Source organism: Gymnoscopelus braueri, assembly GCF_963280865.1.
Source record: "Gymnoscopelus braueri genome assembly, chromosome: 16".
Lineage (NCBI taxonomy): Eukaryota > Metazoa > Chordata > Actinopteri > Myctophiformes > Myctophidae > Gymnoscopelus > Gymnoscopelus braueri.
In genome coordinates, this window is record NC_137616.1 from 966319 (window position 1) to 984318 (window position 18000).

At 40.9% G+C, this 18000-nt stretch overlaps 3 protein-coding genes across 4 annotated transcripts in view; 1 reads left to right on the top strand and 2 right to left on the bottom strand.

Annotated features, from left to right (window-relative positions):
- Nucleotides 1-1314: 1314 nt before the first annotated feature.
- LOC308103165 (uncharacterized protein) lies at nt 1315-2749 on the top strand. Its single transcript, XM_080453050.1, has 2 exons — nt 1315-1483; nt 2561-2749. Exons 1-2 carry the CDS (start codon nt 1373-1375, stop codon nt 2672-2674), a joined length of 225 nt encoding a protein of 74 aa, XP_080309176.1. The 5' UTR covers nt 1315-1372; the 3' UTR covers nt 2675-2749.
- Nucleotides 2750-7289: 4540 nt separating this feature from the next.
- The window catches only part of tnfaip2a (tumor necrosis factor, alpha-induced protein 2a), a 389724-nt gene continuing 379013 nt past the window's right edge, over nt 7290-18000 (bottom strand). The window contains exon 16 of the mRNA XM_080453849.1: nt 7290-7427. The gene's annotated coding sequence lies outside the window, so the exon portion shown is untranslated. The remainder of the gene's footprint in view (nt 7428-18000) is intronic.
- LOC308103109 (caspase recruitment domain-containing protein 8-like) lies at nt 9241-17105 on the bottom strand. 2 transcript variants are annotated; one of them, XM_080452962.1, is made up of 7 exons: nt 16799-17105; nt 14900-14957; nt 12572-12786; nt 11855-12087; nt 11271-11381; nt 10804-10942; nt 9241-10236 (listed from the first exon to the last, which is right to left on the bottom strand). In XM_080452962.1, exons 1-7 carry the CDS (start codon nt 16830-16832, stop codon nt 9902-9904), a joined length of 1125 nt encoding a protein of 374 aa, XP_080309088.1. In that variant the 5' UTR covers nt 16833-17105; the 3' UTR covers nt 9241-9901. The 2 variants fall into 2 exon arrangements, with proteins under 2 accessions (XP_080309088.1, XP_080309087.1); XM_080452961.1 differs by having other exon boundaries at nt 9241-10254.

An 18000-nucleotide genomic window follows, 5' to 3' on the forward strand; every position in this document is an offset into this window, starting at 1 on the left:
ATATATATATATATATATATATATATATATATATATATATATAACTATATGTATATAATAATTCTGAAATAATAATACAAAACTAGAAAGTACTGTTCCTGAAGAAACATTGTGGGATCGCTAAGAATGTTGATGGTATTGAGTATTGATATTGTTAGTAGTGTTAAAGGTTTGAAAGGTTTAAAGTTCTAAAAGTTTGAAAGGTTTGAAAGGTTCTAAAGGTTCTAAAGGTTTGAAAGGTTTGAACGGTTCTAAAGGTTCTAAAGGTTCTAAAGGTTCTAAAGGTTCTAAAGTTTCTAAAGGTTCTAAAGGTTCTAAAGGTTTGAAAGGTTCTAAAGGTTTGAAAGGTTCTAAAGGTTTAAGAGGTTCCAAAGGTTCTAAAGGTTTGAAAGGTTTGAAAGGTTTGAAAGGTTTGAAAGGTCTGAAAGGTTTGAAAGGTTTGAAAAAGGTTCTAAAGGTTTGAAAGTTTTGAAAGTTTTGAAAGTTTTGAAAGTTTTGAAAGTTTTGAAAGGTTTGAAAGGTTTGAAAGGTTTGAAAGGTCTGAAAGGTTTGAAAGGTTCTAAAGGTTCTAAAGGTTCTAAAGGTTCTAAAGGTTTGAAAGGTTTGAAAGGTTTGAAAGGTTCGAAAGGTTCGAAAGGTTCGAAAGGTTCGAAAGGTTCGAAAGGTTTGTCGGTGCTGAATAGTGTAAAATGTAGTTTTCTAGGGTAAAACTGTGGTTGCTAGGGTAAAACAGGTGGTTGCTAAGGTAAAACAGGTGGTTGCTAGGGTCTAATAAGCGGTTGCTAGGGTCCAATAGGTGGTTGCTAAGGTCTAATTTGCAGTCTATATAGTCTAATATGCGGTTACTATGGTAAAACAGGTGGTTGCTAGGGTAGAACGGTGGTTGCTAGGGTCTAATCGGTGGTTGCTAGGGTATGATAGGTGGTTGCTATGGTCTAAGATGGTGTTGCTAGGGTCTAATAAGCAGTTGCTAGGCTCCACTGTAGCTAAATAGGATTTCCCCATTGAAATTAATGGGATTTTTTTAGCAGTAAAAAGTGAAATATCTCTAAAAGTACAAATTATTTCAAAAATTCAAGTTTGTAGTTTGTAGCTAAAAGTATGAAGTACTAGTAAGGGGCCAAAAAACTGTCACACAAATAGTGAAGATAACAGTAGTGTGATCGCTTTAGCGATCCCACAAATATATAGGCTTATAGGAAATTTACAGAAGGGATTTTTACTCCCGGCCCATAAAAATGGGTCCCGCCCCATTGTTTGGGAACGAGTGCTGTGGAGATGCGTGTTGCCTGTACTGAGCAGAGACAGAGAGCTTCACATGCAGTGAGACAAGTGTTGCCTGTACTGAGCAGAGAGCATCTACAGTCCCAGCATGTTGAGCAGGTCACACCTCAAGGCTCTGATGAGCTCATCCAGGTGGATTGTACAACACAGCAGCTCCAGCATCAGCAGCAAACCTCCCAAGAACCACATCGGACCAGGGGTGAGTGTCCATTTATACTCTGAAAAACTGCAGTATACAGAATTGTCAACCTTTACAAAAAGATAAGGATTATTTCTCAGCCTCTGTAGCAGCATGAAAAAAAAACAAAAAACATTGGCTTTTACTGAACATTACTTTCATTTGCCCCAATGTTCTTAAAACAATAATAACAAACTAAAGACAGACATACAGAGATTTGTGGAATTTATATTGATTTGTTTACATTTTTTTGACATTTGATTTAAATGTTTTATGAACAAACCAACGGTTCAAGTATTTTTCTAATTATGTAATTTTCAATACTATTTTTAAAAGCAAGTGACTTTAACTCCAGTACAAATTTGACAGAGCAACTTTCACTTGCAGTGGAGTAATATTTGACCAGGAGTATCTATACTTTGACTCAAGTACTGGTGTTGAGTACTTGTCCACCACTGGATGCGCTATGAATTCTGCAAAGTAGAATAATGAAGCTCATACAAGAAGACAACATACAAGACAGAATAAATGTAAAACCAGTAAGGAAAAAACACACTAATGAAAGCAAATAAGAACCATTATTAAAATAATAATAATGTATTATTATTACTATTATTATTATTATTATTATTATTATTATTATTATTATTATTATTATTATTATTACCCTTATTATTATTGTTATTATTATGATTATTATTACTATTATTATTATTATTATTATTACACTTATTATTATTATTATTATTATTATTATTATTATTACCATTATTATTATTACCCTTATTATTATTATTATATTACAGATACTTTCTTATAATGATTATTTATTTACTACTGACAACAATAATGATTTTTTTTTAAAATGTCTGTCTGTCTGTCTGTCTGTCTGTCTGTCTGTCTGTCTGTCTGTCTGTCTGTCTGTCTGTCTGTCTGTCTGTCTGTCTGTCTGTCTGCCTGCCTGCCTGCCTACATGCCTGCCTACATGCATGCATGCCTGCCTGCCTGCCTGCCTGCCTGCCTGCCTGCCTGCCTGCCTGCCTGCCTGCCTGCCTGCCTGCCTGCCTGCCTGCCTGTCTGCCTGTCTATCTCTCACAGCAGAGTGTGTTCATAATGTGTGTGTTTGCAGTAGCTCTGTTGGCTCCAGCAGGATGGATCCTTCATCACCTGCCAGAGTACAGACAACTTGGCCGCTCCACACCTCCCACCTAAAGAGTACAGACAACATGGCCGCTCCACACCTCCACCTAAAGAGTACAGACAACATGGCCGCTCCACACCTCCACCTAAAGAGTACAGACAACATGGCCACTCCACACCTCCCACCTAAAGAGTACAGACAACATGGCCGCTCCACACGCTCAACATGGCCGCCATGCACGAAGAGCCTTCGTTGTCATCAACGTCATCATCATCATCGAGGCAGAGAAAGGGGCAGAAGACACGCCCATCCCACACCTACTAAGCTTGGTGTGCTTGTAATCAAAATAAACCAAATATGCACTCCAGTGTGCTCCCGTTTGCCAATTTATTTTAGGCCGGTAATGTTTCGAGACCACCAGGCTCTTCCTCAGACCTTACGGGGAGATGCAACTACACCCACTTAGGAGACCATTTGAGTACCGATCTCCTTCTGCGTCATTCTTTAGCCTACACCAGTTTTGAGCCGCCAAAGCCTTATTAACCATTTGAACACTAGCATCTCTATTCTGGGGGGAACAATCATTGAAAATAGCTGATCTACAAGCTCACAATGGATCACACTGCGAGCTTGTAGATCAGCTATTTTCGGCAAAGTGGCTCGGTGTAGAGGCAAAAAAGAGCAGACCAAGTACAGAGCCAAATCAGGTCATGTTTACTAAGTATGGACTAGGGTTTAAATGTGTTGATGGTTGGTTAAATGTCGGAAACATTAACATGAATACAACATATTATTAGAAAAGATAATGTGACTGTAAACAAATAAACATCAATTTACACAGCACTGATCATGTGAAGTCTATGAAGCTATCTATGAAATCTATGTAAAAGCAACACAATTGTATACAATATTGGGGGTCGCTGCTTCATCTCTCTCTCAGCTAAGGGGTCCTCGGCCTGAACAATGTTGAAGACCCCAGTCCTAAATGAAGGATCTTTACCTGTACTAGCTCGGTGAACTCAGAACAGCTGTTTCCCCTCAGCTGTCAACGGCGCGTTATATTGTTATACAACTAGATTCTGACAAGTCCCGGAAAAGACGCGCTGTGATTGGCAAGTCACTTTGATTGGCAGTTGTGCCGAACAATCACCCCAAAACAAGATTTACGATTCCATCTCTATCGGGACATGTGGGTCGGGACCCCCAGGGGGTCTCCAAATGAGTTTGGGGATGATTAGCTTAATGTGCAACATTGTTTTCTCACTCAACAGTAAACAAAACAACATACAGTATAAATGTACCGGGTATCTGCACATTTCTAAAGTTATGATTTAAGGACTTTTATGATCAAACATGCTAAACTGTCTACATCTACGACTATTTTCTCAATATTTAGTCAAACTAAATGTAACGCCTCAACTCCGACATTCCAAGTGCTTGTCAGGGTGGGGTTCAAATATGATTATTTTGGGTGGTCGCGGACGGAAATGTTTGAGAACCACTGAGGAACACTTGAGAAAATATCTCACAACGTTGTGAGCTTGTTGTTCTGCTATTTCTGACGAAGAGATTCGGTGTGGAATGTGGATGGAAAACGAACGCACTAAGGACAGTGCAACTCAGGTCTGTTTTACTAAGTATAGAGGTTTCTAAGGTTTCTAAACTGATCAATTCCAAATATTAACAAAGTATTCTGCAGCACCCCTGCACTTGCGTCACGGCACCCTAGGGAGGAACCCTGCTCCAGGCCAGTGTTTCTCACAGTGGTGTCTTGTAGATCTTCTATTTTCACTCTGTATTTGAAACAGGGGCCAGGGCCTAAGTGCTTAATTCACAATGTAGGCCTACTTTTTTTCCCCATCCTAGAAATGTTGTGAGGTCTAAAGTACAATATTTGTCTCTGAAATGTAGTGGAGTGAAAGTATCAAAAAAGCTAAGTGCAGATACAAAAGTAAAATAGTAAACTTCCTCCTTTGTTTGTATTGTGAGGTTTTTTTTAAATCTAGTTTTAGTTTCTCTGGGATATTTGTTTAGTTTTTGGTGGACAGGGATCTAGAGATAATGACTTCCTGTTAGGATGAGTAATTAAATGAATCCTGTTTAGACCATGTTTGTGTTTTTAACCCTTTCATGTCCAGGGGAAGTTGACAGAGCAGTAATGTCCTGGGAGAACGTCACAGAGACTTAGAGACTTGCTCAAGAGAGAAATTAGTGTTTCTCAATCTGTCAAATTACTTCATAATACAGCTCAGATAGTCGTAAATGTACAGATATATATTATCCACCACACTAGATATGCGGTCACCCTAATGCCCTGATACTTGGTTGCCATGTCGCACACAGGAAATAGCCGATCTACAAGCTCACAACGTGTCACAATGTGACGCGTTGTGAGCGTCCCAAGATTCAGGAATTCACTAGTTATGGATAACTAGTACCATTTGTTAACAGCCTGCTCAGGGACTACAGATGAAAATTAGCCAACTCTGGTGAACTCTGGCTCATTTACGTGGATGTGAAAAACTGACATATTGATTAATGTGCACTGTCCCTGATAAATAAATAAATACATAAATAGCCTAGGTATAAAATAGGGCTAAAGTGGTTAAAGTATGTTCTATAATGTAATCATTTATATCTGCAAAGTAACTAGTAACTAAAGTTTACAAATAATTGTAGTGGAGTAAAAGTAAAAAATTTGCCTCTGAGATGTAGTGGAGTATATTATGGAAAATATTATATTCCAGTCAGGGTGAAGTGTAGACCATTTATTTAGGAAGATTCAGCAGAGCAACAGCATACAGATCATAAGAAACAGGCCTAGTGGCCTACTCTTGCAGCCCCTCCGGGCACAAGCCTCCTGAACACCAATCGAAGACAGTTCTTATAGTCCACACTGTACCAGAGATGCTATTCTAAATGGTCATATAAGGTATGGACTAAAGATAAGGGCGACACACACATAGGTACACAAATACAGATTTGATGACAGAGTGAGAGTAGCATGGGAGAGTCAGCTCAGCTGTTAGATCCACAGCTGTAGCTGAGTTGGAATTAGCACATTTGTGTAAAACCTTGCTTCAATGATAAACCAACAAATACACAATACATATACGTGGCAATCTATACATTCCTGCCACCATATTCCACAGCTTTTCTTTTTGTAAATTAATAATCATATTCATGTACATACGACAGGAGATTTATAGAATGACAACTCAATAGACATTTTACCACCTACATGTTGATACAGCTATCTTACAGAATAGTATTTCTGCTTGTTTGGGTTTGAGAGTTCTCTCTCTCATCTTCTAGATTCTAAATGGAGTGTTTGCTCAGCAAAGCATCCATCCCACTTCTGACACCAACTGTAATGGCAGCTTTTAGATGTTACTTTAAGTAAGTTAAACAGATCAGGAAATGCAGGACTGCAATGTCAGGAATCAAACTCCATACTTTATTGTAGATCTCATCACAGCAGAGAGAGACTTCTGTCTCCCTCCAGAGCTTCCCCCAGCACCCCCCCCCAACACCAATGTCTTTTTTATACATTTATACTGTCAGGAGAAGTACACATGAGGTAACAACAGATGGTCACTCTGCTTTATTTTATAGTTGACTCACACTTAGTCGGCTTGTTTGAAATAGGTTTGTAAGAGTCGGCTATTTGTAAGGAGTTTGTCAAGGAGAGGAGTTTGACAAGGAAGAACAGGTGATGATTGTTGCATCTACTAATACATTCAATTAATCAATACCACAATGACTGTTATGATGAATTGTATCCACCATAAGTACAAGTAAAAGTATAGACAATTGGAAATACTCTGGAAAAAGTACCTCAAAATTGTACTTAAGTACAGTACTTGAGTAAATGCACTTAGTTACTTTACACCACTGCAATCAATCAATCAAAACCATTCTAGTGCAGGCTAAGTTGCAATAGCGTGGTTATAACAACAGATGGCAGCAATTCTCTGTAATAGAAAGCAAGTCCAGTGCTACCATGCATGGGAGAAAAGTGTCCACACAAGATGTTGACCTTTCCTTTGACACCAGTGGTGTAAAGTAACTAAGTACATGTACTAAGTACATGTACTGTATTCAAGTTCAATTCTGAGGTATTTGTACTCCACTACATCTTGGATTCAAATATTGTACTTTTACTCCACTACATTTATTTGAACACTTTAGTTACTAGTTACTTTGTAGATTTGGATTATTATTACATAACATGCATCAGCCCTATATACATTTCAGCCATTTGAAAATAGCCGATCTACAAGCTCACAATGCGTCGCATCGCGACGCATTGTGAGCTTGTAGATCGGCTATTTTCAAAAGATTTGAAAACATTTGAAAACTTGAAATGGGACATTCTGCATAATGAGTACTTTTGCTTCTGGTACTTTAAGTACGTTTTGATGCCAATACTTTTGTACTTTTACTCAAGTACATTTTGAATTCCAGACTTTTACTTGTAAGGGCGCGCTCTCACCGCACTTTTATTTTACCTCTGGGGCAGAATCTGCCATGCATTGTCAATGTAAATGCGTGGATTCACGCAAGAGCGGATTTTTCCGCTTGTCGCGCAGACCTTGCGTTTATCTGCTCTACGCGACTTGTCTATTGGAAGCATAAAACTGCTGGAGGCAGGAGCTGATTTTCCCTCTCTGCTCAATCGGGTGAGTCGAAGGCGGACCGTCCCAAGACTCAGGAAGCAACATGGTGCTCAAGGCAGCAGGCGGTGCGGGCTACGGGGACGGTCTTGAATGTGAGTGACAGGTGCGTCACAGCGTTTTTTTAGAATCCGCTGGCTGCAAAAAACTGTGGCCGCGCACAACCTGCGTTTAACAGCGGCCAGCCAACTTTTGGTGAGAGCGCGCCCTTACTCCAGTAAAATGTGAAGACCGGACTTTTTCTTGTAACTGAGTATTTCCAGATTGTGGTATTGATACTTTTACTCAAGTAAAAAAAGTGAGTACTTGTGAGTGTTATTTGCCTTGTTCTACTGACATTCGTATATGTCATGTCATGTTGTGTCTTAACCAGCAAAGGGCTCTGCTGAGTTGAGAACTGAATAACAGTAACTCCATCTCACTGGATACATTTTCAGTAGCCTACTTTTACTTATACTCCACTAGGCCTACATCTCAGAGGCAAATATTGTGCTTTTTACTCCACTACAATAATTTCACAGCTTTTAGTTACTAGTTACTTTGCAGATTCTAATTATCACTAAGGGCGCGCCCCCACCAAGAGTTGGCTGGCCGCTGATAAACGCAGGTTGTGCGCGGCCACAGTTTTTTGCAGCCAGCGGATTCTAAAAAACGGGAGTGTCGCGCCTGTCACTCACTTTCAGGAGCCTCCCCGTAGTCCGCACCGCCTGTGCCTGCTGCCTTGAGCACCATGTTGCTTCCTGAGTCTTGAGACGGTCCGCCTTCGACTCACCCGATTGGACAGAGGGAGAAAATCAGCGCCTGCCTCCAGCAGTTTTATGCTTAGTCGCGGAGAGCAGATAAACGCAAGGTCTGCGCGAGAGGCGGAAAAATCTGCTCTTGCGTGAATCAACGCATTTGCATTGACAATGCATTGGCAGATTCTGCAAACAGCAGCCAGCCAACTCTTGGTGGGGGCGCGCCCTTAACATGCATAAACCAATTAAGCCCTATTTTATACTTTGGCATTTTGAAAATAGCCAATCTACAAAGCTAACCAGCTTGTGAGCTTGTAGATCGGCTATTGTCGACAATGTTTTACAAATGTGGGATATTTTACTACTTTAATACTTGTACTTAATGTATGTTTTGTAATAATAGTCTAAATCTGTGAAGTAACTAAAGTTTTCAAACAATTGTACTTGAGTAAAAAGTACAATATTTGCCTCTGAGATGTAGATATAGAGTATAAATTATGGAAAAATTACAGTAGTAGTACAGTACAGTACAGTATAAGTACCTTGAAATTTTACTTAATTGTAGTATGTGAGTAAATGTACTTGGTGTAAATGTTACTTTACACCACCATACTACCCTAGCCCTGAAACAAGACTGTCATACCATGACAGTCATGGTGCCGAGTCCCCCTGGTCTAAAGTTGTGTTCGATTTTTTCACATTGCCATCTCTCACATAAACATAAACGTTCAGATTTCAAATATAAAGTGCTTACCACCGAGCCACGGATGTTACAAGGCGACGCGAACCGCGATAAGTACCTGTATCTCCCGTATTGTTCAATAAAAAGCATTTTAGTCCGATCGCCGGCCATTTTCTCCAAATTTTCTCTGATGCTTCCAACCATGCGACACTAATGGTTGGGAGGTGTATTGCACTCTGATACATTACAAAAAGAAAAAAGTAAATGGCCGGCGATGGGATTAAAATGCTTTTTATTGAACAATACGGGAGATACGAGTACTTATCGCGGTTCGCGTCGCCTTGTAACATCCGTGGCTTGGTGGTAAGCACTTTATATTTGAAATCTGAACGTTTATGTTTATGTGAGAGATGGCAATGTGAAAAAAATCGAACACAACTTTAGACCAGGGGGACTCGGCACCATGACGCTTGTATACAGGTGTCATGTGAACCATGGCTACATACTACCCATGATTGAGTTTTAATACAGGAACGAGGCGATTTGTAAGCAATTACATTTTATTTAAAATGCTAAATCCCATGTGTCTCAATGCACTTTACAAAACATTAAAAGACAATATGCAACATTGAAGCAATAATAACATCAATATAAGTACATCCATGATAAAAGAAAATCATAAAGCACAAACATCACCAAAATTATGTTTGGGCATAAGATGTACAAAAACTGTTCTGCCAATTTTTTGTTCAAATTGAAATTTCCTTTTCAAATTGTGCCCTTTCCATTTCACAAGTATTGCATTTTCTATCTCATAATAAAAACATCTGCATGACAATATATTTATAATGAGACGGTTAATGGTAAAAAAAAATATTTTACAACTTTGGTGACTGTGGCGACTCCTGGCAACTATAAACTTGACATTAGAACTGACACTGAATGATTAAACATTCTTTGCAAAATGCCGAAACATAAAAGGTACAAATAAACCAAAAAATAGGAGTATGTGCAATGACCGATATCACCCTCCTCCCCTTCCAGCTTCCCTCCCCCAAACACGGGCCAATTGTGTTCGTGTATAGGCGCTCGACAAAGCCGGACGCACCACGGTGGATTCGAACCCACAACCTCCGTGGTGGTGGTGGGCAGAGACTTTTACCACTGCGCCACCCGAGCACCTTACAGCAGAAGAGTGACAAATCAAGGTTGGTCGAAACCCAGTTCGCGGTGGAGGGCGGGATCCTCTTCGCGAAGCGCGGAGATGAACCTCAGAGACGCCGCACTCCCTTTCCTTCTCGCCATGTCGATTAAAACCCGCGCTCGGTCGTTCCGCTCTTTCTCCACCGTGACCAGGTCCATCTCGGGGTCATCGATGATCTCCTCGTCCAACAGCGTGTCCAGCAGACGACTGATCACGACCCTCGGCACTTGTTTGATGAACCTCATCCTCGCAGAGAGCAGCAGCTCTGCTTCCGGGGATGTCATCGTCTTCGCTGGCGGCGTGTTCAACTGACCGGGGCCGGAGTCTAGACGACCTGGAGGAGAGATGATGCCTTGTTCAGAGAGAGACAGACAGACAGACAGTTGACTGACTGACTGACTGACTAAATGATTGGCTAACAGACAGACAGGGGGGAGGGGAAAAAAAGCTGATTGGAAATAGCAGATTGGATTTATAGTTTACATTATGGTGTATCTAATTTATGAAACGCCATGTTTCACTTCTCTCCAGGACAGCGTTACGCCCATAGACTCTACAGACCGTAAAGGAAGCCTATTTTTCAGCGATTTAAAATCCGTTATCTCTCTATATATCCGGTCTGAAAAATGGACTCGCAAATTAATGCTATTGGCTGGGATCAGAGCGGGGGTGGGGAATTAATGCTATTGGTTGTCTGGAATTGGTTGCCCCCCCCCCCCCCCAAGGAAAGGACAGGGGAGGGGGCGGGATGAAGGGACTATGACGTCAAAGTCAAGGGGCCAATCCCAGCACTTTTTTTAGCCTAATTATTCAGAAATCCACAGACCACAGAAAATCCACTGAATGTTCAAGGTTCAGGTTTTTTGGGTGTAATTGAGGTCATAAAACCCAAAAGACTTACTTTTCAGGTTAATGTGTTGCTGCCAAACCGGCTCCTCCTCAGGTCCCCGGAGTTCCAGGGAGACGGCTTCTATCGCACCGACATCCACTTCATATATGTGATGGTAGTTTGGTCCATAGTTCAGACTGTAAGTCCCTTCCTGAAGACACATACAACTGTATTACTATTGCATTGTATTAACTGTTGTAGTGCTAACATACATATATGCATGCATGCATGCATGCATGCGCATGTTCACTTAAAAAATATATATATCATTAAAAGATTTGCACACATTTTCACTATTTTTCAAAAATAGCAGATCTACGAGCTCGTAGATCTGCTATTTTTGAATAGCCAAAGCTAAGTGGTTAAAATGATTCTGAAGCTATGTTAACTAATTTCGCTGGGGACCCCCTGGTACCCCCCAAGGACCACTGGTGGTCCCCGGACCACTGGTTGAGAACCACTGTGTTAGTGTGTGATACCGTTGGTTGGACTTCATGTGGAGGACAGTGCAGACTGTAGTGGTGGTCTGGGACGAGCTCACAGGCCGAGGTGGTCTCGAGGTGTCTGTTGCCTTTGTGTTGCGCTCTCACCTACAATGACACCAACAGTATGACGTTAGTGTCAACACATTTACCCAGGGGCGTCAATTGGGTATGGCAGGTGCCATACCTTGGCTCCAGAAAAAATAATCATGAATAGTACCCTAATGCAGGTGTAAGACCACTGTGTTTGTATTGTGTTATAGGAAGTGGTGTAAAGTAACTAAGAACATTTACTCAAGTACTGTACAGTACAATAAGTCCAAAAAGATTCAAATCTCTGGATGCTAGATACTTAAAGGGATAGTTCAACCAAAAAAATACATTTTTTCTATCAATTAGTCACACCATGGAGACTTGAATTCATGGATATTGCTTTGTTTTTGTCGCCAATAATTTGATGACCAGCGGACCGGTAGGCAGCGGTATCCATGAATTCAAGTCTCCATGGGGTGACTAATCGATAGGAAAAAAAAGGCATTTTGGGGGTGAACTATCCCTTTAACAGACAACACATAGTTTACCTCATCGAGAGGCAGATTTCCCGGCAGCAGGAACACTTTGATCTCAAGCGATGGCAGTCGAAGGAACAGTTGGATCTGAGCATGTGTTGGATTGAGCTTCCGACTCAGCTTCCTCACGATCCCGAAGCGAGACGGGCCTTTCACGTTTACGATCACGTGAGTCTTGGTCACTTTCAACGGTTTCAAGAGGACGGACCCCTCATCTGTGATGTTGGCCACACAGAGGTCATCACCTGTGAAAGGTTTTTCACATTTTGGCAAATAATTAGTTATTTAGTGACAAATAGCATCAATCAAGTTCTATTATGAGGAGGATGTGAAAATGTGAGCCAAGCACGTACCTACCGGGTTGTTAACCCATTTTAGATTTTAGCGTTGGCTATTCAAACATAGCAGATATACAATACGAGCTTGTAGATCTGCTTTTTTTGAAAAATGCTGAATTCCGAAAAGGTTTGCGAACTACCGATTTAACCCATTAAATCCGGGAACGCATCTGTGTCATTTCTTTGGCTATTCAAAAATATTTTATATATATTTAAGCGAACATTTTTAACTCAAATCTTTGCTTCTGGGGGGTCCCTGGAACAACATATTTGACCTATAGCGGATCTAATTTTTTTTCAATAGCCAAAGAAATCTAAAAAATGACACACAGATGCGTTCCCGGTCTAATTGGGGTTAAACTGAATGGACAATGCTAAATGCAGAGCTCACCGGGTGTGACGTCACAGTGAGGCAGGTGTAGCTGGCAGACGGACTCCTGGGGATACTGGAGGTCAAACAGGGGTCCTGCAGGGGACTTCTTCGATGACTGGAGCCATCTTTCATTCCAATACATCGTCGTGTAGACGACGTCTCCTTCCCCCGTCGTCACGAACACCAACCCCGTCGCGCTGCACTGGAACAGCCCCTCCCCAGGGAACTGGAACCTGTGACACAAAACAAACATTTTATTAGTATTGTCTAATTGACTTCATTAGGTCTCATCTTGACACGTGTTGCGTCGGTGACGGGAAGAGTGGGCACTAAGGAAAAGTGGGCACCTCGATGCTATTTATCCCAAAATGTTAAAAACTAAAATATTTGGAAAATTGGTCGTAAAGGGATAGTTCACCCAAAAAAATAGCTTTTTTCTATCGATTAGTCACCCCATGGAGACTTGAATTCATGGATTTTTTTTTGTTTTTGTCGCATCCCTAAGCCAATTTGATGGTCAGCGGACCGGTAGGTCAAATTATTGGCTTAGGAATGCGACAAAAACTCACCATGGGGTGACTAATCGATTGAAAAAAAGTCTTTACTATCCCTTTAAGTAATGTAAAGTATACATGACTAGAACATGCTTGAACACTCGCCAATTAAGGCCTAATATGTCTACAATTGCAACTAATTGCCACAAAACCAATCACTTTGGGCATAAACAAGAAGATGAAGGGTGAATTTAAAGGAGAATTCCGGACAAATTAAGTGTTATCTTTGATGTCTCGTTACTCACCTACCGATGTGAAAAGTAGCGTTCTTTTTTTTCATATATTCCCCTGTCGTCATTTTTTAAACCCCCTCCGTTGTCATAATGGGAGCGCGTGGCTAAGGGAAATTCGTCTATTATAACCGACGCAAAGTTGTTTTTTTCACTACTAGTATTCATAGTAGAGTCTCATGATAGTCAAACATGCGTTGAAACTATCTGCGAGGCTGCCGTCAATGGCGAACGATTTAACACTGGTTGCTTGTTTCCAGATTCTGGCAACACGAGTTGCTCATTGACTCATTGACTCATTACCCCGCACCAATCACAAGCACCTGTCAATTGTGTGTCCCAAACATTTGTGCGTCCTTAAGGAAGTTACGTATATTCAGTGCTGCAATCATTCCTGGCCCCTCGCGTCGCACAGAACTCGTCCGTGTGCAGCTCGTGAATAAGTGGAGATATTTGACTAAACACACGTTTTCTGGCAGAACTTTCACATGGATATGAAACTAGAGGACAAAATATGACTCCACGTTTTAGGAATTAATTATTGGGTGAGTACAGACGGAGTTTAGAGCACTTTTATGGCCGCGCAGATGGGCACTACACAGTGGGGGACCGAGAGAGATCTATGACTGTGTATTTGGAATACTTGAAATGTATGTAAGATCACAGACATTCTAGGGCTAGGTGAGTAACGAGACATCAAAGATAACACTTAATTTGTCCGGAATTCTCCTTTAAGTCTAATAATGATGTACCAAATATTAATATCTTAATATTTTTCATATGGACAAAAATAGCCAATTTTAGATCAAGGTGAACACTCTTCTTGTATCCGTTGCATCCAGTTCATTTACAATGCCAGGGGTTGATTGAATAGAAACAACATGTCAGCTGTGTTGAGTTGAGCTGATGGTTCTACATGTATATAGGAAGCTATCAATGAAGCTGTTTTACCCTTTAAGACCGGGAAAGCGTCTATTCTTTTAGATTTTAACCACTTTAACCATTATCTTATACTTTGGCTATTCAAAAATTGCAGATCTACAAGCACCGAGTGCCGCGCTATGAGCTTGTAGATCTGCTATTTGTTTAGAAAAATCATGACATTTTGTGCAAATCTTTGAATATATATATTTTTTCAAGCAAACATTTGTAACTCAAATCTTTGCTTCTGGGCAAATGTCTTCTAAATCCTAAAACTCATGTTGCTATGTATCAGTGGTTCTCAAACTTTTTCATGTCAAGGACCCCCAAAATGATATGTATGTGGCCGTGGACACCCATCTCAAAATGTTTTGTTCCAGGTACTCCTCCCCCCCCCCCCCCCCCCCCCCCCCCCCCGGAAGCAAAGATGTGAGTAAAAAAAAATCGCTTTAAAAAAATATATACTGTACATTCAAAGATTTGCACACATTTTGAAGATTTAAAAAAAAATAGCAGATCTACAAGCTCGTAGCGCGGCACTCTGTGCCGTGCTACAAGCTTGTAGATCTGCTATTTTTGAATAGCTAAAGTATAAAACAATGGTTTAAAAGTGGTTACACAGATGCATTAAGATGACTTACCTGTATTCATTGGTTGAGCGTTCTGTGTGCAAGCTGGGTGAGAAACTGCATGGAAGAACTGCTCTGGAAGAGACAAAAAGAGATCAGGGATTTGGGACTTCACAATATCATGATGTGACATATGTGTTGTCTTTACCTGGTTGGAAACACTAATTTTTTTTATATTGTACAAATGGAACCAGAATATGCATACCAAACTGGGGGTCCTAATAAACTTAAAAAGTTTGAGAATAACATTTATTTATGTACTTATTTATCTATCTACAGTATCTATGGTAGGCATAGTACAGGCATGCAAACAGCCCCGAGGTGAAAAAGGTGACAAAGGTGACAACATGTTGTTTTCTTTCGGGTCAGGTGTCACACAATTGCCCTATTTGGGTTCAAAAAGGTGACTGTAGCTGAAAAGTGACACTTTTGCATGTCTGATAGTAGTTTTAATCCACTTCCACCCCTTCCCTCAATGTTTAGATGCTAGAGCAATGTTTCCCAAACACTGGGTCGGGACCCATTTTTGGGTCACAGACCCATTTTCATGGGTTGTGAGTATACCTTTGTTAAATGTTTCCTGCAAAACTTTTTTTTTCTCATGATTTCAATTAAAAACAAAACAAAAAAAGTTTCAAGTGTTTATCAAATGTTTTGTTGAAACATTTGATAAATTAGTCCCCAGTTCAAATATGATTATTTTGGGGGGTCCCCAGTTCAAATATTTTGGGGGGTCGCGGACTGAAAAGGTTGAGAACCACTGCTTTAAACCAGTGGTTCTCAATTATTTTCATGTCAAGGACCCCCACAAATAATATGTACTTGGCTGCAGACCCCCATCTGAAAATATTTTGAGCCAGGGACCCCCACACAACATCGTATATAAAAAAATATATAATTGAAAGTGTGTTTTAGTAACAGTAGGCTAATGCATTCTCCAGAAAGTACTATACATGTAAACAGACATGTAAAAAGACACAAGCTTGTGAAGACGGGCGGAGAAACGAAACTGGAAGACGGGCGGAGATACGAAACTGGAACACAACACTGGAACAGGTTTTATCACATTGTCAGAGCTGGTATGTGGACTATACAATTACACAGTGGTGTAAGTCTAAGTTTTACTCAAGTACTGCACTTAAGTACACTTTTAAGGAAATTTTACTTTAATGGAGTATTTTCCATTTTCAATACTTTTACTCCACTACATCTCAGAGGCAAATATTGTACTTTTACTCCACTACAATTATTTGACAGCTTTAGTTACTAGTTACTTTGCAGATTTTGATATCATCACAAAACATACATTAACCACTTCAGCCCTATATATATTTCTGCCATTTGAAAATAGCAGATCTACAAGCTCACAATGAGCTTGTAGATCTGCTATTTTCAAAAGATGTTTATACATTTAGAAATTTGCGAAATGGGACAGTCTGCACACTGAGTAATTTTACTTTTGGTACTTTAAGTACATTTTGATACCAATACCTTTACTCGAGTAAGTAGAGTATTTTTGCACTGCAGAATTGATACTTTTACTTAAGTGAAAAATGTTAGTACTTTTCCCACCACTGTAATTACATTACCGGTGGTTCTCAAACTTTTTAATTTCAAGGACCACCATAACTCTTAGAGTTACAGAACTGTAAGGGTCCATTTGGAACCCACCTCTCCCTCTCCCTCTCCCTCCCTCTCTCTCTCCCTCTCTCTCTCTGGCAAACAGCTACAGAAAAATCATACATTGATGGATGAGTTGACATTAAATAACATAGGCTAGACATGCATAAAAGGCTGTTACATGTGTTACACACACACACACACACACACACACACACACACACACACACACACACACACACACACACACACACACACACACACACACACACACAGATGAAGTTCTCTCACGTTTCTGTTCTGGAAGAGACGAGGTGGAGGCCATTGAGTGATTTGGAAGCCACAGACACTCAAAGACAGGAAGTCAGTCAGTCGTATAGTAACACTTCCTGCTCAACTAATGTTCCCTGAGGTTTACTTTCACTGTGAATCCTGGTTCAACTCTCCTGTTGCTGTTGTTGGAAGTCTGTCCTCCCTCAGTGGAAGTTGTTGTGCGTTTGATTTGAAGGCAGATCTTGTTATTTTCTGTGTGTGTGTGTGTGTGTGTGTGTGTGTGTGTGTGTGTGTGTGTGTGTGTGTGTGTGTATGTATGTATGTATGTGGGTGTGTGTGTGAGAGAGAGAGAGAGAGAGAGAGACAGAGAAGAATGTTTCCTGGTTTGTCAGATGACTCAGGCAAGGGGCGTAGCCTTTGCAAGACCATAACACACACACGCACCCACACACATGCGCGCACACACACACACACACACACACACACACACACACACACACACACACACACACACACACACACACACACACACACACACACACACACACACACACACACACACACACACACACACACACACACACACACACACACACACACACACACACACACACACACACACCGGGCGGGCGGGGCGGACTGGAGGCCCTAGGGCCTATAGGCGAACTGTAATATGAGGGCCCTGGCTGCGGCTCAGTGTCACTGCCCCCGCCCCCAAGCATGTTTCTGCCCTCTGACAATATATAATGCAATGTGGCCCTCTGGAGTGAGTGTGGAAACATATATGGCCCTCTCCATCTTCAAAGTTGCCCACCCCTGCTCGACATCAAGGCAAAGGTCTCAAGAGCCACATCGTTAATGTCGCCAAAAGCACAAAAGTATTGGTATCAAAATGTACTTAAAGTACCAAAAGTAAAAGTAGCCTACTAAAATGTTTGAAAATAGCAGATCTAGCCAGTACTTGAGTACATGTGCTTAGTTGCTTTACACCACTGGCAAACATCCATTAGGAACGGCCAGAAACAGCTAGATTCTAGCTTAAGGTTCTAGCAGCTAGAACCTTAAGGGTGCAGACAGTCACACCGAAGTTTAATTCTACCTATGAGGGCGGATTCTGCCAATGCTTTTCAATGGGAACAGAGCGTTTTTTTGTTGTTGCAGAAATCCGCAAAATAATGGCAGCAAACCGCTCCGTTCCCATTGAAAAGCATTGGCAGAAT